Source organism: Lytechinus pictus, chromosome 3, assembly GCF_037042905.1.
Source record: "Lytechinus pictus isolate F3 Inbred chromosome 3, Lp3.0, whole genome shotgun sequence".
In the NCBI taxonomy this organism is placed as follows: domain Eukaryota; kingdom Metazoa; phylum Echinodermata; class Echinoidea; order Temnopleuroida; family Toxopneustidae; genus Lytechinus; species Lytechinus pictus.
This window is the reverse complement of record NC_087247.1, coordinates 53,506,374-53,534,337: the sequence shown is the minus strand read 5'-3', so window position 1 is coordinate 53,534,337 and position 27,964 is coordinate 53,506,374. Positions and strand designations below refer to the sequence as shown.

Here is a 27,964-nt window from a genome sequence, read left to right as displayed (position 1 = left end):
GAACGGGGAAAAGATAGGAATTTCTGTGGCTTTCTAAATTGGATATGCTGTGGAAGGGAAATTTAGGCTGAAAATGGGAGGTCTCGACCGTGGCACATATGTATCATACATTTATATAAGTAACCCCTCCCATGAAACCAACAGATCAGTTACAGGAAATGTGATCACTAGGTCTCTACTGAACTTTGTTCAGGTGAGACATGAATGAGAGGTATCATTTACAGTTACGGTGCGTTTTGTACATGAATTTATTGCAAGAAAATCTTTTCCAAAAACCTGGAATGCACTGGCAAGGAACTATATGTACGTTACATTTCAAAGTTTATACAAATTACAAAATCAAGTCACATGAATACAATCACCAATGTTTATCACTTAAGGTAGGAACACCTTAACAGGTTTCAGAGTTCAGTTGGTAGAACTGGTAGAACATTTGAAGAAAAGAAATAATGGAAAAATAACAGTCAAATAAATATTCATCATACCAAGGTAATATAATTGTAATTTGAATTTATCTTCCAAATGCTTTGACTTCTTTGGCATTGTTTTAAGTATCAAATTACCAGACAAAGAAATTAAGATCTTACAAGAAAATTGAAGAGGAACGGAAATTTCAGTACAGGCGTACCTTACAGCAACTTGCATATAAAAAGGTACAATTATCTAAGAAATCTGTAAACTCCTCATTAAAAAAATCCCTCTTGGACATGCTCTACATTATGGAATAAAATAATCAAAAATGGTTTATAAATGCCATAGAAATAAAATCATAGATTTTAAGAGGGTAGCTCTCAAAAATAAAAGGTTAAGTCACACTCTTCGTCCATGAACAGACATGTTTTTCACGACTGTTTAATTCTCTTTTTTGGGGTCACATCATGGGCACTGATGAAGAGTGTGAATAAACCTCTCATTTTTTAGAGGTACGCTCCTTTTAAAATCTACGATTTTATTCATGGCATTTACTTAACTATTTGTGATTATATATATTCTTACTGTAATTAAAATGCGATTTTCATGAATCTGCTCAAAATTGAAATTGATAAATCAAACACTAAATCTGTTAATAAACAGGAATCAAACTTAAAGGAGAATGAAACCTTTGGAACAAGTAGGCTTGTGTGAAAACAGAAAAATCAAAGAAACAGATCAATGAAAGTTTGAGAAAAATCGGACAAATAATGAGAAAGTTATGAGCATTTGAATATTGTGATCACTAACGCAATGGAGATCCTCACATTGGCAATGCGACAAAGATGTGTGATGTAACTTGTGAACAACTCTCCCCATTACTTTAGTATATATTTCACTTAAAATGCCTCTTTTATCACATCTAACAGTAGATCAAGTGTTCTTTCTATAGGAAGGCTTGTAATACATATTTTAAAGAATACATCATGGATAAAGAGTTTGTATCACCATAAGAAAAAGCAAAAAGAGACATTTTGAGGGTATTTCATAGTCCATCAAAGGGAAAGTTGTTCACATGTGACATCACACATCCTTGTTGCATTGCCAATGGGAGGATCTCCATGGCATTAATGATTGCAATATTCAAATGCTCATATTACTTTCTCATTATTTGTCCGATTTTTCTCAAACTTTCTTTGTTCTTATTCTTTGATTTTTCTGTTTTGACACAAGCCTACTTGTTCCAAAGGTTTCATTCGCCTTTAATTTATCATTTGGAAATGCTGACTTAAAACTTTAGATTTCCATTGTCTTAATGCAAGTGATATTATATTTTCAAAAAAAATCAGCACATTGGGTGACTTCAAGTTCGGAGTCAAAAGCTGATGTTGACATTAGGGAAATTCAAACACTAAACACAGACCCCACTTGAAAAGAGGCTAGAGATAAAATTGTCCATACTCTGTTTAGCCCAAAGAGCACACCTTTTTTCAATTACAATGATACTAACTAATCCTCTAAACCTACACTCCACTTAAAACTGATGCTTCTATGCCCAATGAAAATGAGAGTCAACACTTTTGAAACCGCTCTAAATATTGTCAATTTTTTCTACTTATTTCAACCATAAAGGACCATACAAAAACTAACAGCAGGGTTATATCCTGAACTTTTTTTCATACTTCAACATTGTATAATCTCCATACTTTTATCATTTGATTGCAAGTTTTTTTACATGCTTATGTATATCTAGAGCTTGAACATCACTTTAAACAGTCATGAGCTCATTATAAATGCAAAAGAGTCCCGGGGGGCCACTTCCATTGACGAGTGGATACCATGCGCGACCATGGGGTCTCAAATTGAAAATGCACCCCTTAACAAGTATTGGCATGTGAAACCCTACCCTTAACAAGTATTGCAGCAAAACGATACCCTTGGCAAGTATTCTCTGAATTGAACCCCTAAACAAGAACAGTGATATTTTAATTGTTATATGTCACAGACTTTGGTCGTCGGTTTTACCTTTACCTACATCATTGGGTTTAGTACGGCCCCACCTCGCGCAAATCGGACTCTAAACACGTAGTGTTGACTGTTGGGGCAAAAAGTACATCCTTTATAAAACATGTTAGTCTTTTTTATACTCTCGCAAATTTGACCCTGAAAACGTAGCTTTCCGATCGAAAGAGATACCTTTTTTCATTATTTTAGTGTTTGTTTTTAACACCCTTATTACGTTACATACGTAACGTGCCGTCTTGAAAAAAAAATCCTTATTTTGGGGTGGCGCATAGTATCCACTCGTCAATGCAAGTGGCCCCCCCCCCCCCCCCCCGGGAAAGAGTACACAAAGATAAAGATCCCCCCTTTGGCCTTTCAATTTATCTTCATGTATAAATTGCACATCTACTGTGTCTGTAGATGTCATCACTGTTTTTCTCCTAGAAGTATCCCATTAACACACATGTCAAATAGCCCATTTTACATACATGTACATCTTGTTTTCATATAGTCCCTCTCATGTTGCTAAGATCAATGAGCAAACAATTTCAGCAATGAATATAAATTTGATCAATAATTTTTTTGTCAGCATTATAAAAACAAACAATGAATATGCCAAATATCAAATGTACAAAAATATGAATAAAATCAATGTATGAATAGGAAATAAGAGAAAGGTAACATCACAGCTGAGGCAACTACAAGGATAACCAAAGCATATTTCTTACATGTAGGTACCAAATTTTTGCATATTGGGCTAAAACTGCTATCATTGATTTAACCCTAGGTAAACTGACCAAACTTTTTATAAAATTGCCTGTTGCCAATCAATTCACAAAGTACAGATTTATTTCTGCAGTGATCGATGTTTCCCAAATTATTGAATTACTGGTATGAATTAGAAAAAAGGAATGTGATTCTTTGGTATATCACATTACACTTTTTCATGAATATTGAAAAAATGGCAGAAACCAAACACTCCATAGAATTATGGATTATAACTGTCAACTCCAAACTTAAGTTTGTGATATTACTATACCACTAAATCATAAACCAAAATTACCAATTGTCTTTGAAATTATAAATATTCAGGCAAAGTTAGAGTATCATGAAATCTGAACACAAAAAAGGAAAGAAAAATGTAGTAAAAAGATTATTCAAATATCAATGCACATTTAAAATTTAAAAAAATGACAATTTGTGATGCATAATGGGCTACTTTGAATAATCAGAGATATGATACACCCCAATAAAGGAGTTGTTTCTGAATCATAACTGGGAGTTGTTCCTGAATTCTGTTTGAAGGAATAGTAAATACCTGCACATGCCAAAATCTTAAAAGACTGAGTTGAGCTTTCAACTGGTTATAACTTTGAGGTAATAAAAGGATTTTTTGCACTCTTTATGGAGGATAAATTAACACATTACATAACCTTAAATAAACATGAGTTTTCAATTAATGAGTTGGCATAAATATAGTTTTAGTATTACTGTTATTACAATTCACAATACATCACTCAGCCTCTCTGAAAAAAAAACTATAATAGTTTGTTTCATTGACTTGTCTGTCAGCCTGTAGAAAATAAATAAGGAATATTCAGTATGAATATTGGAAAAGTACTGAAAAAAATACCTCTGACATGACTTCAAATACATAAAGAACTTACGACGACGATGATGATGATGTTGGATGATGATGATTATGTTGGATGATGATGATGTTGGTTGATGATGATAATAAACAGTGATAACTTGCATTTAGCATGTTCTCTCAGTATTCTTTTTACTCTTAATGCAAGCTGAAAGGGATGCACATATCTACTTGGTTCTTATGTAAGGAAAACTTTGACACATAAATATATTGCATAAAAACCCATATCAAAACGTACAAATTCTAGCAAAAGAAAAGAGAAAAAAATAGATTAGTGATTGTCACAATATCATTTCCTCCGTTTGTTGCCCTCCATTTTCATCCGTTTTCTGGTAGTCACACCACATGATGCTAAGCAGGCCTTTTTTGACCCCTGCCTTACTGACTTCCTAGAAGTGGATAAATGCTTTTGTGTAGGATTTTTGGTTGAAGTTACAAGTGAAGGACAAGTGGAAGAGAGTTTCATGACTTTCGGTGGGGGAGAAGTTTCAGAACATGAACGTTTCTGGGGTTTACAGGAGGAAGACTTTACAGACATTCTCAAAGAAGAGGATCTTCCCTCGTTTGCTGTTGATCTTAATGGAAGAGGTAGGTGAGATAGTTTGTTGCATGCATGTGAATCTGAGCTTGTCTGTTTCACAGTTTGACGTACTGGTGCATTTGAGGTTTTAACTGTATTCCGAGTAACCCTGTCACACATCACCGGCTTTGAAGCAGCTTCACATGGTTTCTTTGAGATGAATTTGTTGGAAACCTGTACAGGACATTTACTTGATGACTCTCTATGAGGTGGAGTTTCTGTGCCAGCTTTCCTAGATGCAAAGCGTCTGATAGGAAGTAGTTTGTTTATTATTTTGTCTTTATCACAAGGTTGTTGTCTACTAGATGGTTTCATTGATTTCTTTGAGATGAATTTATTGGAGGTGTTAGGACACACCTGAATGTCCACTTTTGAGGATTCCTTTCCTGTTTTCTTGGAATTGAAATATTGTATGGATGGTGACTGACTTCTAGTCTGGCCAGCAGACGATTTTGTCTTACTATATGTCAAACCATACATGGCATCTCTCTTCTTAAACAATGGTGAGTTATTTGATAACTCATTTTTACGGTTTCCTGAGATAAATGTTTTGCAAGGTCTCTTACATTTTTCTACCTTCCCAATAGGTTCTTGTTCATTGCTCATTACCTCTGTCTTTCTTCTTACTGGTTCAAACACATTCAATTCACTTTTCAGATCCCTCCCTATGTGATGGTCAGAGTTGTGGACTGATGTTTTGAAACTTGGTTTTTCCACAACTTCAAGAGCTCCACTATTTTCTCCATTCTGCTCCTTCACACCTGACTGTTCTGCATTTATTCGGCAAAAATCAATGTCTTCTAATTCTTGTTTCAGAAGTGTCTCACTTGTCTGGTTGGCACCTGGATGCACATTATATGGATTCACTTCATCTTGAAACTGAGAGGATTGTCCACCTGTACCTGGAACTGTATCTTCATCATCATGTGACTTGGCAATTTCACTAACTGAATATTCACCTTTCTCTCTTTGGCACTGTTTCTCAGTCTTAATTTCATCCAGTTGCCCTATGTCACTACCAGATGCAATCTCTTTAAGAGCAGAGCATTCCTCAGTGGATACATGTAAGTCATTTGTGCATTTTTGTAGATGTTTATCAACATTTCCATCACATACACTACTCTCAGAGTCAACATCCAACTGGTCATTCTGGTCATTCCCCATTATGCACACAGCATCCTTGTTACAGGCAACATTATACTGCTCAACAACTTGGTCATTTTTCGCACACACATTTCCTTCAGATTGATAAAGAACTTCTGCTTCGGAACAAACTTGGGACCCCTGATCACAGATGATGTTCTCTTTTGATCCTGAAAGTTTCTTAATTTGATCTTCATTATTCTGATCAACAATTCCTGTAATTGAATTGCTAACTTTTGTTTCCTTGTTTCTCTTCTCTGTAATTTCAAAGGCTTTGTTGTTGTGAACGGTCAACTCCTTTTCCCCTACACCATTATAGAATTTATCGGAATAACAGAAGTTGTCAATACCTTGAGCGATATTTCCTGCATTATCACTACTTTCTCCAATCGCTATTAACTCTAACATTGTACTGGCTTCTGCTTCAGCTTCTTTGATCTGAGTTTGAAACTTTGACTCCTTGTTTTCAACAGAGTGGCTTTCAGTGTCGCAATCTTCCTCCTGAGATTCAGCTGTCACATTTTTCATAACATTTCTTGCTATGCTGGTTACATCTTCTCCTGGCAACAAAAGACTATCTGTTGTGGAACAGAGATGTTGAATTGATAACTCAGGTGCTTCAAGATATAGCCCTTTCACCTGGTGGGTTGAAGCACTTCCATTGGCTTCAGTTGAAAATGTATCACTTGTTGATACATTGACGCAATCAGCTGCATTAACTTCTACAACAGGAATGATGTCTTCTGCAATGTATTCACACTTCTTTGAATCTCTGCTTTCTATATTTCTGAACCATGCTTCAGCTCGAGGACTCACTGTGGCATTATTTCTATCTATGTTACATGGGATACTGATACAGGAAACAGACTGCTTGAAGTGTCTCTTTCTTGATAGGTGACTGTCTTCCACATTTCCCATCTTACCTTCTAGGACTGTTTCCCTCTCTTCAGAGCATGAATTTTCAATGCTGAAATCAGTGGTTTCCATTGAATAATCCATATCATCTTTGTAACAGATCACGTCTTTACTCCTAGGATGCTCACATCTTACCTCCTGACAAGTTATTTCATCACTACAAAACTCTTTTTCACAAGAATCCACTGGTTGAGGGGTGTCTTTATCTCTGCATGAAGAGTTACTAAATGACTTGTCACTGATCACCATGCTCAGAGGTGTATAACAATTTTCTGCTCCTGCAGCTTGTTCCTCATTCAAAACCTGGACTACTGCATCTTCATCCATATAGTTGGATTGTACTTCATTGAGTTGTAAGGAATTCTGTACCATTATGTGTTCTGTTTGATTTTCTACTTCTCTCATGTCATCAAAGGGAACACACCCATATTGATCCAGATGAAAACTTGTAATCCCTTGCATGCTTGAATCTACACCCTTTGTGCCTGGATAATCCATAGATATCTCTTGCGTTTCCAAACATGGCTGGGTTACATTTACATCAGGATCTCCTGTAATATCTGATGAAACATCATATGCTTCTGTGATGATATTCTCATGATCTGGTATTGTTTCATTTTCCAAAGGAAGTAAAGCTTGACTGTCTAATTCTGGTTGATTTTCATGAGAAACTTGTCCATCTACCCATGGGATTCTAAATTCACTGCATCCATTAGGAAACGTACTTTCTGATAGTCCTTCAGTTGCACTTGGGTCTGATAATCTCTCATGTAATGATGTATTAGTTTCATCAAGAGAATTAGGCTCAAGGTCTGTATTTTGCATGTGATCCACTGAATCCACTTTGCTTTCCGAAGTCTTTGATATGCAGTTCCATTGTTCAGATTGAGCAAATGGATTATCTTTGACATTTTTCCTATCCATTCTACATGGAATGTTGACACAACAGACTGACCTCTTAAATTGAGCCTTTCTGTGTTGACAAGAGACATCTTCCTTTGAGGAAGAAACCAAATATTCCATTTTTGTACTTGAATCACTTTCTGGCACCGAAGGTTTATCCTTCTGACTCATAATCCTAAGTTTGATTCCAGCAATGATGGACTTCTTCTTAAGCTCAAAGTCATCTGCGATGAATATGCAGTCATTACCATTTTGTGTTTTTTCATCTCTGAGGTCTAGAGGATCTGATGTATTAAGAGCGTTTGAATTATCCATTATCTTTGGAGACTCCTGTGTAGCAGAAAATGCAGACCAGACATTTCTACTTTGACTAGCTTTTCTTTTCTTTGATGACGACGAATCATTTTTGGCTTTAGTTTCAAGTATCAGCAATGGCGATTTAACTTCTTTAGCTTCAACCACAGGAAACGGTTGTGCTGCAATTTGATGTGAAGGATTAGCAATGGTCTTGTACTCTGTTGATTCTGACAATGCATTGTTAGTCACAATCCCTACACGTTTACCTTCCTCAAGACGAGTTATCCCTACCAAATTAGGATCTTGCCTGTCATAGCGATGTCTCTCCATGGACATCCCTTTTAAATCAGGAAGTGACAAGTTGGCATCTACAACTAAATTTTCTCCTAGATTTGATGAAGCAGCCAATGATCTCAAGTTAATCTCATTAACTGGGCTTGATTCACTCTCTGTCTGTCTATTCATCTCTATCCGCTCTTCTGAAGCAAATGAATAGTCTAACAATGCACCAACATGTTCTCTTTCATCATCTCCTATCTTGTTTCCTGTACTCACTAAGACGACATGGTCATCCTGACTATCTAAGTGACCTTCAAGGGTATCCTTGAAACAGACTTCACCGTGTGCTATGTGATCTAATGATTTGTCCCGCATATCAAGGCCAATGTCTATACCATTGGTAATACTCCCTGTAATATCTTCATTTTTTCTCTGTTGTATGCAATGCCATTCTTTGGCATTAAAATGTTCATCTTCTTTGGAAGCCATCTTCTCCATTTTCCCTTGAAGACACGTGCAATGAACAGATTCCCTATCAGGCAGCCCTTCCTGATGGAAATTGAGCGGTTCAACTGGTATATAAACCAAAGTTTCTATCTCATTGCTAAATGCTGCTTCTTCTATTGTTTCTATGTGATCTGCAGAACTTTGATCATCAATCTCACAAAAGGCACTCCCAGGAAGATCATTTATACCTTGAGGGTATTCAATATCTTGATATTCTTCTTGCTCATTGTCAACATACTGGTAAGTGGTCACATTTACATGGGGATTTTCCTCATAGCAATCAAGAAGTAGAGGAATGCCTGCATTTTCACAGGTCTGCAAAGAGCCCTCTGTTGAAGGTAACACTGTTAAATCAAGTCCATGTTCTGGGGTCAAGATTGGCAACTCTGAATTTCTTAACCTATTCAAAGGATAAGGTTGAGGTTCATAATCCAGCATAGGTATTTCTTCTGTAACATGCTCTCTGATATTAGTCATGTCTTCACATGAAACATCCTCTGGAGATTTGTCTAGATTGACACTTGTTATTGCAGTCCAGGCTGGACTTTCTGGCTCTTTTTCTCCTTCATCTTGTTCTAACTGTCCATCTATCCATGGGATGCTGTTCTCACTGAACACATCTGTCCAGTTTTCTCCTGATTCTCTATTTGTTTCTGAATGAAGAATCTGTATGTCCTCCACATCATCTTGTTCATCCTGCATTGCAGATGAGGACTTTTCAATATGGAGCACTCTTTCACCTGAGAAACCAGTCAGACTTTCTTCTGGTGACTTTACATCAATATCTACTTCATGTGGATAGCTCTCATCTCCTTGAACCTTGGCTCTCTCTTTAACCACGAATTTCCATAACTGTAGATTATGTGGATTCTGATTCTTGGCTCTTTGTTTCATGAAACATGTCAGCTTTACACTACACACAGAAGTCTTCATATGTGATTTTCTTTGTCTGAGGTCAAACCCTTGATCTGATGACAAACTACACATTTGAAATTCATCATTCTTGTCCCTTTCTTTTGGTGGTCTTAAGTAATAAGAATCATCATGCTCTTCATTGAAATCCTGTGAATGTCTCCTTAACAACAGTTCTTCAGCTTTCTTATCTTTCACAAGAACAACCTTAGCTTTATCAGTAAGAGCACTTTGAACTACAGATTTGGTAAGGTCCAATGGTTCTGTCTGTGTACAACATGGATGTACATCATTGGCATTTAAATTCAATGAGTCTTGGTTCTCAAATTCATCAGAAATTATGTTTGGATCTTTGATTTCTTCCACTTTTCCATTCAACATACAAACTGTTTTTACTTTCCTCAGATCAAGGGGACCTTCATCCTCCTCCTCATCATAGCATGATACATCTTCCTCATCTAAATTATTAGAACTACAATCCTGTTCATCAACAAAACTCACAGTCTCATTGCTATTAGAAATGTACTTTGGTTCATCTGCATAATTCAAAGTCTCTGCCTCACTGCTATCACTTCTATCAACAGGTATGGGGCTATCTACATGAAGTTCATCATTAAGCAATGTCATACCATCATCAACATTTTCAAGGTCATTTCTGTTCAAATGCAATCTCCCATATTCTACTCCCTGTTGGGGGTTGAATTGTTCCTCCTCATTTATAAACATCAATTTTCTTTCTCTTTCATTGACACTTGAATGCATTAGAAGTGTTGATTCTTGATCAGATGATCTGGACTGTTTGTTAATTGAAACACACACTGTGTCATTATTTTCCAACAATTCTTGTGACTTTTCTTGCAGATCTGTCCTTTCTTCAGTATGAGCACACATATCTGATGTTCCTCCCGGTGGTAATACTGATGGCATTTCTAGCACTGGTTGGGGACTATGCGAGGCAGGTGATTCTCTGCTAAAAGCCCCATCTTCCACTGGTTCATCACTGGCATCATCAATGAATTCCTGTTCTGTTAATGTTTCTTGGGAGAGATCCAACACATAGCAGGGTAACCATTTCTGATCAGTTTGAGCATCCAACACAGGAATAGCATTTGGAGGTTCTGAACATTCTTGTAGACTCCTTGTTTCAACAAGACGCTTCTTCTTTGATTTGGGTTCAATTTGGCGTTCATGCTTGCAGGACAAGAGCACTATGTTTTCATGGCATCTTACTGAAGAATGGAATGCCTCCTTTACCCTAACCACCCCCAATGGCTTGAAGTCTTGATGAACAGGATGCCAAGATTTATCATAAAACTTCAGCATTCTTACATCACCAAATGGTTTGCTCAATGAGATGCACATTACCTTGCTCTTCCGAAGATATCCTGTTAAGGTGCTTGAAACTGATGACCAATCTTCAGATAACGATACGTGCACAGGTATGAAGAAGTCCATGCACCTGATAAGATCATGCTGTTGATAGGAGGTTAGCTTTGGAAAATTTGATTCCTTTGAGTCTTGGTAACTGTCCTGAAGAGCAGATAGTCTATCGAGTGAAGGAGCAATGAAAAACGCAGCAAGGAGGCACATCCGCTGTATCCTCTCATCATTTTTCAAAATCTCAGACAACAGCAGACAGACAGCTGCATTTCCATAATCTATCTGTGCTGCTTGGATGATATCCTCAGAAACAGAGACACTTGGTACCAGCAAAGCCTTGAGACAAAGGGAAACCAGGGGTGGAATAGCAGGTTCACCAACCTAAAGAAAGAATAAATGCAAATAAGTATAACTCAATCAATCCCTTCTATGGTTTAGAAAAATAATTTAAAACATATATTATAATTGTCTACTACATATAAAAACAAACACCAAAAAGAATCCTATAACACATCTTTCATCAATTTGTAAGCTACATATCTGATGCAGTTGATAAATTCTGTTACATTGTGAAAAGTATTGTCTTAAAGTTATGTTCCAAGTAACAAAAGTGTATCTAAACTATCTAAATTAAAAAGAGATGGAAATTTCCTTTTTATTTTAATGTCTTAATCATGGGGGGGTCAGATATTGGCCATGTAGAAAAAATCAGTTATTCCTAGTGAGAAACCTCCCCTCACTCAATTGTCTTAGAAATACAACACTATAAAAATATAACAATATCACAGTAGGCATAAATAAGAGCAACAAGTGGAGCGCCTCTGGCAGTCTCGCCTGCATTACATGATTCAATATAGCAGCAGTGCTGACTTTAAAAGCCACTATTGAATAATTAATCACAAAAAACACCATTCATATGATAATAAAATACTATGTTCATTGATGCTAAATGACAACTGACCTTGATCATGTGACCTAAAACATGCACATGATGTGCAATGATAATTCATTACTCTCATATCCAAGTTTCATGACCTAGATCCATAAACTTTCAAATTATGATGGCCAAAGTTAATTGACCTTAATAGACCTTTTTCCTTGGTCATGTGACATAAACTCATGCAGGATATTCACTGATACTTAATTACACTTATATCCAAATTTCATGAACTAAATCCTTATGCCTTCAAAGTGTTGACATTTAAAAAAAAATAACCTCAGTTAAGATTTTGTTCTGATCCCCCCACACAATCTAAGTTCATTGACTCTAAATGATCTTTGACCTTGTTCATGTGACTTGAAACTCGGGCAGGATGTTCAGTAATACTTGATTACACTTATGTAGAAGTTTCATGAATTAGGCCCACATACTTCTTAAGTAATGATGACATTTCAAAACTTAACCTTAGGTTTAGATTTCAAGTTGACGATGCCGCCGCCGGAAAAGTGGCGCCAAAAGCGGCGCCTATAGTCTCGCTCTGCTAAAACGAAAATATAGCCTAGAAAACAGAACTGGTCCTGATTTTTTTAAAGGCTACTTTAATTTATGCTCATGCCTTATTCTATTTGGTATTCTATTCATTTTTTACAGAATCAAAATGACACACAGTCAACTGTGATTGTGTAATCCTCATTAAAAATTCTAAGTAAATGATGCCTTTTATCCAATATGTCATTTTTAGCCATAAAGAACTGAAATTATATTGACCGCTTACCTTCTTGTACACTATGTCAGCAAGGTTGTATAAATGGAGGGGATCATTTGTCAGATCTGAGAGGCCTTCTAGGTCTTCAGCAAACTTATCAGATCGGGGTGAGCAAACCTTCAACTCTGCATCAAGCCACAAACCTACAGACACTCTTATCAGAAGACTGCTATGATTATCTTCATCCCAAAGCTGTTTTATGATTAATCTGAATATATGTGATGCATTTCCTGGACAGTAACTGCTCATTCTTTCTGCTACTTTCATGACATCTTCCAGTGTTGGATGATCTTCAACCTGAAATGAATAATAATAATATTTATTATTATAAACCTCTCGTTAAGAATGTCGAATAATCCGTTCCTCTGATTGGTCAAAACTGAGGTCATGTAAACGACCATGCCTTCAAAACAACAAACTAAGGTGGTAACCAAGGGCAACGGGCATAGTTAACAAGATTTCTGCCCGTTGCCCCCTGACCCGCCCCTTAACGACGGGCATAGCAAAATTTGGCTGAGATCCTCATTTGATTGCATGCAAAATGTTGCTTTCTGCGGTGATTGCGGATACCATAAATATCCGCGCGATTTGATCGAAAGTTTTAGACAATTCGCACATTTACGCGCTTATTGCGCAAGTGCGCGCAACGGATATGACATATCGATGGAACGATGCCGATCTTTGACTTTTGCTTGTTAATTCCAGTTAAAAATATATGGCATTTATTAAAAAGAAAACTAACTTATTAAGGACATAACGGATGTATCAATCATCAAGTCTTGTCGCAGACCGCTCAAATGCATGCTCGCAGTCGCAAAAGGTGAGTCGGGTGAAAAGATTAAAGTTAGACGGTCACTGTACTTTCTAAGGTTAACATAACGTTACTCGTTACTTAGCCTTAGGTATGACAAACGACAACGTTATGACGGGTAGATCTAATGTTAATTGTCGTTAGTTAGCTTAGAAGTTATTAGATCTAACGTTAGATCTAACGTTAGGACGTAGGTTTAGTCGACTATAGATCTAACGTTAGATTACACTCTAATAGGGATTTATTTCTGAACGTTAGATCTAGCCTAGACCCTATTCAGAATCAGAACCTAATTAGTAATTTGGTTCCTAAAAATATCTAGATCTAGGGCCTATCGGTATGAACTGCTCGGGAACTGCTTATGATATTCGACTTTGAGACCTAACTTCAGGGTCAGGGCTAAGTAAGGGCCTAGACCTAAGTCCTAACGTTAGCTTGGGGCCAGGGCTTTTAGATCTAGACTTTATAGACTAGCCCCTAACGTTAGATCAAATGTTTAATAATTCGGTTCATAAAACATATATGGACTGCTTTTATATTCGAGACATGGTTGTTTCAATTCGGCTCGCGGGTACCGCATCGGCCAGACCATGCCCTCGGGCAAAGCCCTCGTGCATAGTCGCGTTGCGGTCCCCTTGAGCCTCTAGAAACAACCATGCCTCTCAAAGCAGTCCATATATCTATATTATTAACCGCATCAGACATCTGAGCAGGGCAACTTAAATACATTATTGCCTGCTTACTTGCCCACTCAGGAAAATCTATGAGAAAATTTGTGGAAATGTAGCTGGCAAAAGGCAGAGCTTATATCCGTGTATTCTACGCATCCGCATACGCGTCCTATTGAACCGCGCAGTGCCATACGTCATAATGTTAATCAAGATGAGACAACGCTGGATACTGCGTCCCCAGGCAAGGAACGCATCATTTCAATTATGTCACAATGGTAAAGTTCAGAGGCCTTGTCTGCTCAACATGACTAAATAGATTCCCATTCTTAAAGGGTAACATATCTAAATTTTCACAATTTTTGCTCTAGATGTCTCATTTTGATAAAAATAAAAATATTGACTGGCATTTCTTTTGGGAACATAAAATATACTGCCCTTAAAAGCACCCTATTGCCCTCATCTAAAGACTCTGGCCAATATGATTCTAGTGCAGGCAATGTATTTGATGTTCCCCTCAGGCCAGTCAATATTATATAATTACTATCTGAAAAATGTATTCTGGAGACAAGATATAAATAAACATGTAATTAATCTGTTGATTACTCCACACAAAATAAGTCACAATGGCTCAGCTACGTCTCAGTTGTATGGCTAGTGACTATAATATTCAGACCCCTTCCTCTGCAAAACTTGCTATTTTCTTTTTGTGCTCGTGCAAAATCATTTCTCCATAATATCCGTATCTGTATTCCCAACTGATTTCATCCAAGCCCACGATTCTGTATGCTTGTACACAGTAACAATTAAAAAGAACCATATTGCCCTCATTTAACCACTCTGACTCAAAACTATTTAATTCTGTTTTGGGGAACATATTTCATATCCCCTCAAGGTCAAGGCTTTTGACATTTTTGGTGCCCTTTTTAATATCCCCTCTTTGTGCTTGAATCAAGAAATAGGCCCTACGGCATAGAGGCCTTGCCATAAAAATTTGAAATTTGAAATTCAAAGGCCTGAAGCTTGATGTTATTTTCAGGTGAAAACATATACACACACTTGTTAAATATTTGCTTTACTTACAAAGCTTCAATAAATATGTAAAATTAATGAATTAGATCACATATCACATGACTAGGAATATTTCCTAACTGATTAGAGATACATGTAGATTGACCCTACCTGTGACTCAAGTTCTTGGGTCAGACCAAGATTGAAGTAGAGTAGAAAGAGAGTCTCTAGGAAGATAGGTTCTTGTCCGAGAACAGGGTGATCAGTGCAGGCTCTGGCTAAGTTCAAGGCATGCAGGGGGTTGCCTTCCTGGATCAAGACTTGCAGACGATGTTCAAGGAGGTACTTTCCTTCTAAGGTCAGGTATCTATCAACTAAATCAGATACATTCCATACAAATCAATCACCAACTTTTATATACAATGGTTCATAATTACATTCAATACATTTTTTTCCATAAATAGGTAGAATGAAAACAAAACTAGATACATGTAGATTCTCTAATGCAGATAGTTCATATTCATGCCTCTGTCATTGCCATATCAAAAATTCAGTATATAGCCAACTTCTAAAATTTTCAAATAATGACTTCTGACCTTTTGACCCCAAAATCTAATCAATTCATCTCACATATGCATACATGATCCAAGTTTGAATTTGACTCCTCAAAGATACATTTTCAGCTATGCAAGGATTGTGACCTTTTCACATTTATCTCATGACCTCCAAATCTAATCAAATTATCATCCTTCTAATATGCATACATGAACACAGAATGAAAATGATCCCTCAAACATTTATATTATCATTGTCAGAATAAGATGACCTCTGCAACATTTGCAGAGATGCCAACACTTACTAAATATTTATCAGATGAGAAATTACAATGTGAATTACCAAACGGCTGAACCAAATCTTTTCTTATGAGAAAAAATATGTTAACAATGGTTTTTCACTCAATCATTCAATCGGGAAGTAAACACTGAATTACATCAGAATACATCTCATTAATATTATTTAAGGTTGGCAACTCTGCATTTGACCCCTGTCTTTTTTACCACAAATTTAATCAGATCTCTGTTACTCCTAAATGTATACTTTGACCAAGTTTGAAATTAATCTGTCAAGCAATTCTTTAGATGTTGCAAGAGTGAAATCATTATACCTCCGGAATCTACCTACAGTGGGCAAGGACATAAACAAGTGAAACGCCTCTGGCAATCTCACCTGCATTACGCGATTCAATATACATGTAGCAGCAGTAGTGCTGACTTTGAAATCATTGAATAATTATTCACAATCAACACCATGCATATGATAATAAAATACTATGTTCATTGACTATAAATGACATTTGATCTCGATCATGTGGCGTAAGACTTGTGCAAGATGATCAGTGATACATGTACTTGATTACCTTGTCCGTGTTTCATAAACTGGATCCTTATACTTTCAAAGTTATGATGGCAATTCAACAAATACCCCCAACATAGCCAAAGTTTATTGGCCCTAAAAGTGACCTTTGATCTTGGTCATGTGACCTGAAACTTGCACAGGATGTTTAGTGATACTTGATTACTCTTATGTCCAATTCTCGTGAACTAGAGAAAATTGCAATGCAATACCAGGAAAATTATTCCCTGCATAATAATGCATGAAATGGTTTCATGCATTTGACAACATTTAAACCTACCTTGACAAGTCTATAAAGATATGAATGGGAGTAGATTGACTTGAAATATAAAGGTAACTTTAAAAAAAAATTGACATACCTAAAATAACTGGAACTGTGATTTGCAAAAATATTTCTTAGCTGGGAATAAATGTACCTGATCAAGTGTAAAGCTGAAAAAAAAACCTTTGCGGCTTTGCCTAAAAAAAAGGCAAACCTATATTGGCTTTCGTATTTATCATCTCAAAACAGGACTTAATAATAATAATAAAAATACCTTCTGGCTTGTCTGTATTTTCCTCTCCTGCAAGCACCTGATTCATTATCTCATGGCCCCATGGCTTCTGGCTAAGAATGGCCAAAACCAGGAATCGATCTTGAGACCAGTTCCAAAGACAGCAGAAGAATTTATAAAAGTCTTTGGTTGCTGATGCTCTGCTTTCATCTTGCACACTCATCCAAGATTTGTCAAGAAGTATCTCTACACAGTAGCTGCAAATATTCAATGTAATCACACAATGAATACAGTTAAATCAATGGTTCCAAAGAAAGTACATTAACTTTCCCACAATGTGTCTTCAAATTATTGTATAAAAATACATTTAATTAGTCAAAATTCCATCAACCATGGATACATTTTACATGAATCTCTGTTTATAAACTACAACTGAAATTCTCTGACAAGTGGAACACCTCTACAGTCTTGCATATATATTACGGAATACAATACAGCATTGCTGACTTAGAGAAACTAAATGTAAGATGAACAATTTCTTAATAAAATGAGAGGAAAAAACATTAAAATGACAATTTAAAAAAATACAAAATTTGTTGACATCAAATAAACTTTGAATTATGCAAATATTTCTATACACCCTTGTCCCAAAGTTTTTCAGGCATAGAGCTCAATGTGTTGGTAAAATGCCAATTCATCTACTGCCAACTCATCCACTCATCACACGGTCTACCTTCATTTAGTCTAATGCCATTCTGTCCATCAACATTTCGTCTAACAACCATTTGGTCCAATCATCACTTTGTCTAATCACCAGTTCATCGCTGACCATTTCGTCTCATAACAAGTTGGTCTAATATCCATTTCATTTTCGGCACAATTAACACTTAGTCCAATTAAACCAAATGGTATATGGACTAAATGGCTATTGGAACTGGTTATTAGATGAAATGGTGAGTGGACGAAATGGCAATTAGACCATGTGGATAGTGGATTAACTGATGGGAGAGCAATTGATAGTAGATGAGTTGGTGTTTGGACGAACTGGCATTAGAGCAATTGAAAATAAACCAATGTGTTAAAAGGAAAGAAATTCAAGGTGGCTCAGTGCTTTGACCCTACATACAGTACTTACATATATATCTTCTTACAGACACTAGTGAGTTGCTCATCTTCCTCATAGAAGCTGTGAGAAGAAGTAGCAATAATCCTCAGGGCACTGTGCAAACCTGTTAGTACTTCATGTGGAGGGTGGCTGAAACGACCGCTGAAGAATTCATCTACTGCCTGATGGAAGACAAAAAATACAGAATTAATTGATACTAGTAGCTTATTCTCATCAATTTCTTCTATCTTAGTTGCTTAGAGGCACCTCTCTATGTCTCAGATCTTTTTCATAGATATGATGGTAAAGGGCCATTCTTCGAAAAGTTAACCCTTTTTTTTCAAATTCAGTTTTTGCTTCTTGATTTTAAGCTGCATATTCAAATAGAAATATCTGAAGTTTCATGAGATGCTTTGAGCAGGAAGCACAGTAAACTGTATACTAACACCATTTTACACGGCTAAGGCCGAGTTCACAAAGGAGTATACAGTATTCGCTATTCACTATACGGGCATGGCGGGTCACATGAGGTAGCACACGTGTTCTATACCTTCATATACCGGTACTTTTGGCACCATCAAAATGGATACCTCAGACAAAGAAGATTTTGCTCTTCTCCACTCATTTGAAATAGGAAAAATAAAACAATTAATGCTATCATTTATTGGAAGCACTCTCTCTATATTACTTGTACTTGATGCCCAGAGCTGCCAACCTTGTGCAAGCAAAAAAAGGAATCATTATGGCAAAAAAAAGGAATTTCCAACAAAAAAAAACGAATGTGTTAAAACGAACCTTAAAACCACATGCGACAAACATCCAATGCAAAAAGTATGTATGCAGTGAACTAAAAAAAATAATCTCTAGGCCTAGTCTGGGCTAAATAACTGAGTGTTACAAATTGGACCCTTAGTCTTGGGCCTATTTGATTTAATCTACCAACTTTAATTCAGTCAGTAGCAGGGCTTGAATTATGAATTGAGAGGGGCAAGGCCATTTTTAAAAGGGCACTTTCAGCTTGGGGCAACCGGCAAAGTGGCCTTGGATGCCCAAATATTTCAAGGGGTATCAAGGCCATTCTAAAGGGCATGAAGGCCACTTTTATTCTAGTCAAAAGGGCACCAAGGCAAATTTTTCTAAAAATGACAAGTAGGCCTTTAATTTTGTAGTGCAACCTACTTCGGCACTTCCTTATCAGAAAGAAGATCTGTCGAGAAAAATTCTTTCAGAGGCACCAAAATCAGTTCTGGTGAACATTTTTAGGGCTCAATTTTTCTGGGGCTTCCTTTCCACTTCTAAAATAATTCATTTAATTATGTTGAGTTTCCTGACAAAACTACCAAATTGTAGACTAGAGAAATAAAAAAAAGTTCACATCAATTCAGACTTCTCTTCCCAAGTAACATTGTTTTTGCCAAACAGTACGCTTTAAAATTAAAGTGTCATAAAATGGAAGTACATGTAACATTCCAAAAATATACAAAAAATGATTCATAAATCAATAAAATCTAAAATTCAAATAGATCTATAGATAAGAAGTTGAAATCATTCCACAAAAGTCCCATCGTAGATCACTTCACGATGTGCACAGCTCAGCTTCAATCACACTGCACGCACACTCAATCATCACCAGCAGTGACAGCACTATAGAGCAGACATCTAGGCCGCCAGAACCGGGGAACAAATCTTCCCATTCCTGCTAAACTGAATGCTACAGTGCCAACTTTTTTAATGAATTCCAAAAGCAGTAGGACATCTCTCTAGTATAAATCATGTGAAACTATCAATAAATGTTAAATATCACCCAGAATTATTACTTCAGGGGACAAGGAAGAGCTTTCCCTGTCTTTTCAAAGCCGAATTCATCGTATTTGTTTGATACGAGTTGATGAAAATTAACCAGACAGTACCATTATCCGAAGGGAATTCATATATATAAATTCAAGAAAATAGCCTCCAAATTTTATTTCTTTATCACCACAATTAATTTTAAAGTATATGAAAATATCTTTTGAAGATTCCATCTTTAATAATATATGATGAGTATTTTTGTAAAATTTTGCAAATAGAATAATAATTTCCCTCAAACCTCCAAATCCCCCTCCATTATAAATGGACTCTTCTCTTACTACATTTGGGGAATTACCCTACCCAATTCATCGTACTCCTCGCTCTGCGCTGCAGAACGAACGTTGGCTCCACTCACCTGAAGAGCGTTGGCCCTAGCGTAAAGACTACGTATTAGCAGTAACGATAGATCTAACATTCGGCGGAAATCCGATTTTCAGATCGTTTTTTGTACATAAAACATCACTTTATGGGAAAGAAATCACATGCAAATTTAAGATAAAATATATGAAATTCAGAAATATCGTACCTTAGACCGCAGTTACTGCTATTTCCTTTCAAATGATGATCAAAACATAATCATCCTCAATCCTTTCGTGGGTCATCGTAAGTTGCCGTCTTGGATGACGTCATCATCCTTACAGACGTATTTACCAGTCGCTATATACCACGATTCGTGCCATGCATGCCGCCCGCATATTCAACTAACGTATATGAACGCGCGCGCTATTAAATTATTAAAGTGCGTTGGAAAACCGGCCGGCGCGGGCGACTACGCACACGAAAGTACCAGGCTCATCTCGGGCTCAAATGGGCTCAACACGCACTACGATAGATACAATTATGTACACACGTTATCAAAATTATCAAAAAACGTAATTTGAAAAGAAAAACCGTAATGCCGTAATTTTAATGAAAAAACGTAATGATTACGGCAAAAACGTAATGGTTGGCAGCTCTGGATGCCCCAAGTTTTTTTTCCCTTTTTGTGCATTGCAATCATCTACATAAAACTAGTGGTATTATCGGTAAGAAAATTCTCTGTTGATATCTCGCTAAAAATATCTAACCAATATCGATAACTATCAACAAAAAAAGAACATCATCAATAAGCATTTCTGGTGATAATAGTAAGAAAAAATAAAGAATATTAAGTATACAAAATAATAAAATATCAATTTGTTTATGCTACTGGGGCATCTGGCAATGTCTCCTCATTATAACTCATGTTCTGGGTTTTTTTGTGTGTAAATCCCTCAACGTTCATCGTGATGACAAATTGGAAGAGTAATACTAGTAATAGTACTACACATGCAAAACAAAGGAGATGAGAGGTAATTCCGTGGAGGTAACATGCGACCATGGAGCAATGCGACTGTATTTGCCCGCGGATTTTCATCTTACCGGAAGCATGTTCCAAATGACGTCATTTAAACACGTTTACGATCGTGGTTCTGTTTATACTTCCCCAGAAAGCCTGATTCTGGTCAAACGACGTTTACAAACGCACCTTTTAGTGAGTTTACGATCAGCGTTTTGAAACAACGTTTAAATGAAAGTAAGCATGGACGCAACCGTGTTTTGGACTAATCACGTTTGGAAACGCTGATTCTGGCCTGAAAAGTGGAAGCATAAACACGGCCTTAGAGAGATTTTAACAAAATTAACCATACAAGTCAAATCAACCTTGAAAGCAAATTCAACCTTGAGAGCTACATGTAGTTTAACCTTGAGTCAAGAGCTAAAAACTTGTCTCTTGCAGAGCTGCCAACCTGTCACTTTAAAAAAAAGTAATTTTCAGCTTGAAAAAAAAATTTAGGTAAAAAAAAAAAGGATTTTCCGTTTCAGTATTTTTCTTTGTAAAATGCTCTTGCAACGATGTTTCTTTTATAATAAACATGCGGTCGGTGTTATAAAGTCCTGACAATAAATTTCAGTTACAAACACTAGGTAATACTATGGTTGAGCAGGCCAGCATCAAGTTAATTATATTCCGATTGATCAAACCAGCAAGGAAAAATATAAAGAATGTAATGCACTCAATGTCCAGGTACTTGTATTCTTGAATTTTGTATTTTAGGTGGTATACTTTAGGCCCGTTTCGGGTACACGTGTACACGCCCGGTCAAGTCAGTGCATGTGTACTGAATTCCATGACCGTGTACACGGTAGCATCTATATAAAACTTGCGTCGGAGTTTTTAACAAGTGAACAATTATTTAATTGAAAACAATTCTATTACCATGCTCACAGCCTCACATTAATTCTAAGTTCTCAGACACTGCACGAGTTTTAATCACTAAAATTCCACTTTCATACCCACCCTTGAAGTTCCATATTTGCGCAAGAAGCCACGGCGCTCACTCACATTTTTTAATGAATGTAATCTGTCTTGGGCCAGCCTGGGGCACGGGCAGCGTTCATGAAGTTTACATACGATGCAGTGAAGTTATGATTGATAAAACTAGCTAGGAGATTTTTGCCGCACCGTAATAACTACTAATTACTTGATTTCTATTTCCCCAAAATGAAACCATGTGTAATTATGCACATTCGCCATTAATTTAAAGTTTATTTTTATCCTAATTCGAGTCTCACTCGCCTGTTCGTGCTGAGATAATTTATGCACGATGAATTCATGAACGGAATTTATCGTCATCGATCGCGCATGCGCATTGTAATTTCATCAAACCAGATAGAAATTGATCTGAAAGGAAAATCATGACGCGATCAGCGTAAAATAAATCTTGCTTTCATTAACAATATTTCTTATTATGACCAAAGAACATTATTTAATCGTTATATTTTAACAATCATTGCAAATGATAATCATTAATATGGATTTAGAACTTGACGTTATTCAATTCAATTTAATTTGTATTTTATTTCCATTTTTAATGACGGACATCACGAATTCCGTAACGAGTGATGGGTGCACTTGTCTAAAAAATTATATCATGACAGGATTGATTTTCAAACATCGTCATTGCAGAAACTTTTCTCACGATCGTAATATTACCATAGAATACAATTACGTATGATATTTATTAATATCAATTTAAACCTCATTTTGGATCCAAATACATCTCGGCCAAGTTGGTCTCCGCTAGGCTAACTTGTTGGGCGGCAAGCACATACGCCTGTCGTTTCGGGTGGGAGAGTGAGTGTAGTATAGGGGCGCGGCTGTAGTGTGTGTGCGAGTCTGGAGTGTGACTGTGAGTCTGGAGTGTGACTTTGAGTTGACCGAGAATTGTTCGGATCGACTTGATTCTGCCATGGACCTATTACAAATGGACATTCAACGAGAGCATTCTATGGCCACCACCTGTTTCCAGCTGTCAAAATTGCTGTCACACAGTTAACTTTCTCTTTGCGCTTTTTTTACGAGTGCCCGGGGCGATTGTTTACTCAATCCCTTCTCGGACGATGACAGTCACCGCTCGATCTCTGGCCCTCTTTCGACCAGATGCGGTCATGTAAGCTCGATTGCTGCCATCAGGGAAAGTCCCTGCATTACCTATAATGAAATGCGCAATTTATTTCCGGTTTTCAATACATTATTTCACGCTGTCAATACTGTCCAAATGTCGTCTGATCATCATTAAAAAATCCTATTAAATTTCGCCAATCCTCTGGAATTTTACGCCCAAATGAAAATCAACTTCTGACGGAAGGTGAGCGCGACTATCGACATCAAGACTGTCCGAAAAAGATGATTTTAAACGTTTATCGCCCATTTCTCCGTTGAATTTAACTGCTTTTTGCTGTAGATATACTGATCTGCACGGTGATGTCAATGCATTTTGCGAGTGGTTGTTCGCGATGTACGTAAAAAATATGTTTATGCACGCCTGTTTTCTTGTTTCTGCAATCATTTTCACAGCGCTAACGTTCGCTGCTGTATGTTGCTTTTGATAAAGTGAACGAGCAACATCACAATGTGTAGGAGCAGCGCACAATTGATTTCCGCTGTCCATCAGTGACGTGTTTTACGACCTGCTTGATGGGCGTCAGCTGCCAGCGCTCTATTTATCAAAGAATTAGCTGTGACGGTCTTCGGCCGAAAGAAGGGGATTCGTTGAATGTCCATTTGTAATAGGTCCATGATTCTGCCTTTCATATTATTTTGTTTCAAACGTAAGGCCTATGTGTCGTCATCTGCAAATATCATTGTTTTAGATATATGGGGAAGAATTCTGCTTGGATACCTTTTTTTTCAGTTGTTGTTTTGTGATCATGGAAAAAACAGACGATCTTTATTGCTCTGCATCCGTCCGCTTGTGCAACGCTTAACCCGGCCCTCAGCGCATTTCAGCGCGGTCATGACGGAGCAAAAAAAATGATTTGATTTTCCCGCCTTCAAATGTTGATGCATCGAATGAAAGCTGTTTACAAAATAATCGATATGGCTTAGGCCTAACGCAAGTTATATTATGTAACATAACTGGCTCTCAGTGTTTACGTGTACACGACCGCAAAACAGGCCGTGTACACGTGCATCAAAAATGGACTTTCAAAACAGGCCTAGTATACTTCCACAATTTTAGCACAAAACACAATGGAGAGAATAGCATTTGGCTACATTTTGAAATGAAGTTTTTAGAGCCATGCAACTCTGATTTTCAACAACTGAACACAAAGTTAATTTAAGATTATGCATGCCATTAATAATCATGTAGCATATCACAAAAAAAATACATTATGCATTGGCTGGGCATGCAATGAATAAAATCATGAGCAAAAGTGCAGGTACAGGATGGTACACATTGTAGGGGAAGGCAGCGTAAGTTGAGCCATTTTTTGCTTTTTTGATGTTAAAACTTTTATGATTCATAATCTTGTAGAAATAACTAACTAGTCTTAAAATTCAATTCTTTATAAACATTTTTACCTATATATAACATTCTATCCCCACACTGAACGTCACTGTCACCTTCGAAAAAAAAAAGATGTCAAATGGCCAGGGTTGGGCTCAATTACTTTCTTTGATTACAATTAAAATTACGTAATTGAACAAATGTTCAATTACAATTACTTTTCAATCAAATTACATTTTTCTCAATTATAATGACCAATTACTTTTGTCATTTACATGTACATGTACAATTACAATTTCAATTACTTTCTAGAAAAGTCATAAATGAAACCAATTTTTATTTTGTACAATGTACATAGTACCACCTATTTCCACATAATTCTAAGTTACAGAGAAGCTGATGAGATGAAGGTTTGGGTTAAAGAACGCAGATTCTGCCTTAACTCTCTTTGATGCTGAAGCAGTTGACATGAAAAGGGTCATGAAATTAAATCATGAATTAGTTAAAGGTTAAGTCCACCCCAGTAAAATGTTGATTTGAATAGAGAAAAATCAAACTAGAATAATGCTGAAAATTTCATCAAAATCGTATGTAAAATAAGTTATGACATTTCAAAGTTTCGCTTATTTTCACAAAACACAACTCGGTGACATGCAAATGAGACGGTCAATGATGTCCCTCACTCACTATTTTTTTGTTTTCTATTGTTTGAATTATACAATATTTCCTTTTTTACAGATTTGACAATAAGGACCAACTTGACTAAACCATATAGTTTTAAACAATGCTAATTCCACATGTTCATGGAGGAAATACCTGTTGTTTCACTTGACAATGAGGAGAAAATTAGAATATTTCATATAATAAAATACAAAAGAAATAGTGAGTGGATGATGTCATCAGTCTCCTCATTTGCATACTGACCCGGATGTCAATATAACTATTTTGTGAAATTATGTGAAACTTTAAAATGTCATAACTTTCTTATTTCACATCCGATTTTGATGAAATTTTCAGTGTTATGCTTGGATTTTTCTTTTTTTATTCAAATCAACTTTTGTTGGGGTGAACTTGTCCTTCAAGTTTATTGTAAAGTAAAAGTAATTGACAGCAATTGAAGTCAATTACATTTTTTCAATTACAATTACAATTATGCAAAAAAAAAAATGTAATTAATTATGTACTTGATCATTTACTTTGTAATTGAGCCCAACCCTGCAAATGGCTCAACTTGCCCCACCCATGGGTTAAGTTGAGCCACCCTCTATATAACCTCGTTCGTAGGATGAGTGCTCTGGGGAAAGTTGAGAAGTCCTTCACATTAATAATTTTGTGGAGCTCAATAAATCGCTCTCCTGAGATTCTAAAAAGGAGCTCAATTTAATAGTGTGATTTTTCTTTGTCTTCATCATGACCCACAGTCAATTGCAACTTTAAAATGCTCTGAAAAATCATCCCCACTCATTGGTACCCATAAGGCATGTCTATGCTTACACTTTTCAGGCCAGAATCAGTGTTTTCATACATGATTAGTCCAAAACATGGATGTATCCATGCTTACTTTCATTTAAACGTTTCAGAACGCCGATCGTAAACTTACAAAAAGGTATGTTTTTAAATGTCGTTTGACATTGTGGAACAGGCATACGTGCATGCAGCTAGACCGGCGGCACGGGCGCCGGGTGCGCTCACGCAGCTCAGAGGCGATGGTCGTACAGCGCTCTGCGGCCGCTTTTCACCACAAATGCAGCTCAATTTAGTGGATCAATACAGCTAGAACGGCGTAACGAAAAATATGCGAAGCTTCGGAACAAATTTCTTTCTTCTTTTTTTCTCGATAAGAAAATGCTATGCCTTGGAATTGGAGCAGCTTTAGTTTCGTTCTTTTTCTCAATAAGATAAAAATGCTTTGCCTTGGAACGGAAATTTGAGTGTAAAAATGGGGGTCCTCTCCACGGCACATACCCACCACTCATTATCAATATCATTATATACTGAGTGCCCCCCTCCCCCAACCCGGGATCTAAGACTAAGTCAGTATTAAGTGGGCACGTTTGACTTTCTTAGTTTGAATGCCACAGTCACACTTCTTACTTAGTTTACGTTCACAATCACTACTCACATTCACAATCATAATCATATTCATAATTATTCCTAATCCTAGGCCTAGGCTCTAGCACATGACACAAGACTTATGAAGTGTTATAATTACATACGGGGATTTAGCTTGTATGTAATTTAAATACATTTATCACAAAAATGTGATAGCCCCATTGAATATATGTATACAAGAATTGAATGCGCTGGTAATCGGAATGTGCCATTATGGCCACATCACATAGCACGCATTTCAAACCCACGATCGACGACCGCTTCTCAGCCCCTTCTCAGCTCAGCTCACCTCGGATATCAAGTCGCAAAATATGCTGTTTGGACTTCTTCCTCCCTCTTCATCCTCATTCGGATATACTATACACGAGATCCAAATGCGATCCAAATTACTTTGGAAAGCTTGAAGACGGTTCATCTTAGTGACATTTAAACTTGAGCCGTCTGTGTTCTCTAAACAATCCGACATTGTTGACAGTCCAAGGTGCACGCCAGCTAACACTGCTGCAGCAAACTACTGGGGTCGATTGCACGAAAGGGTCTTTGCAAGGACCGTCTTTCGTGTCGCCCATCTTTTATGATACGCCATGTGAAACGCATTTCAAATAAATTATCTGCAAATATATTTTATTTTTCCGTTAAAATAAACATAATATTTGTTTATAAAATGATGTGATATTTCATGAAATTGTATAAAATTTGATTTAAAAGCAAGCTTACGAATTTTATTTGTTTATCATAAATTTCAGAAACACCCCGCTTATAGCGCATCATAAAACATGGGCGACACGAAAGACGGTCCTTGGAAAGACCCTTTCGTGCAATCGGCCCCTGGGCGCGCGCCGCGCCGAGCACGACTGTGATCCCTGATCCCCCACCCGGGTCGCGTGCCGGCGCGCCGGAGCGCGCGCCGGAGCCCGGGTACGGTGGGGGATCACAGTCGTACTCGTACTCGTTGATAGTCCAGTGTACCCCCCCCCTAAGGCCTAACGTTAGACAA

At 37.0% G+C, this 27,964-nt stretch overlaps 1 protein-coding gene across 1 annotated transcript; it reads right to left on the bottom strand.

The window, feature by feature from the left end:
• Nucleotides 1-230: 230 nt before the first annotated feature.
• LOC129257006 (uncharacterized) lies at nt 231-27,495 on the bottom strand. Its single transcript, XM_054895238.2, has 6 exons — nt 27,257-27,495; nt 18,221-18,372; nt 17,128-17,342; nt 15,350-15,552; nt 12,698-12,985; nt 231-11,363 (listed from the first exon to the last, which is right to left on the bottom strand). Exons 1-6 carry the CDS (start codon nt 27,431-27,433, stop codon nt 4,356-4,358), a joined length of 8,043 nt encoding a protein of 2,680 aa, XP_054751213.2. The 5' UTR covers nt 27,434-27,495; the 3' UTR covers nt 231-4,355.
• Between the last annotated feature and the right edge of the window lie 469 nt (nt 27,496-27,964).

Excerpts from the sequence above, each read along its gene's own strand:
- LOC129257006 (XM_054895238.2), bottom strand. The coding sequence starts at position 27,433 with ATGTCGGATTGTTTAGAGAACACAGACGGCTCAAGTTTAAATGTCACT. Across the intron at positions 15,553-17,127 it reads AAATACAGACAAGCCAGAAG|TTGATAGATACCTGACCTTA; the intron begins GTATTTTTATTA and ends TATCTGATTTAG. Across the intron at positions 11,364-12,697 it reads CTGACATAGTGTACAAGAAG|GTTGGTGAACCTGCTATTCC; the intron begins GTAAGCGGTCAA and ends TTCTTTCTTTAG.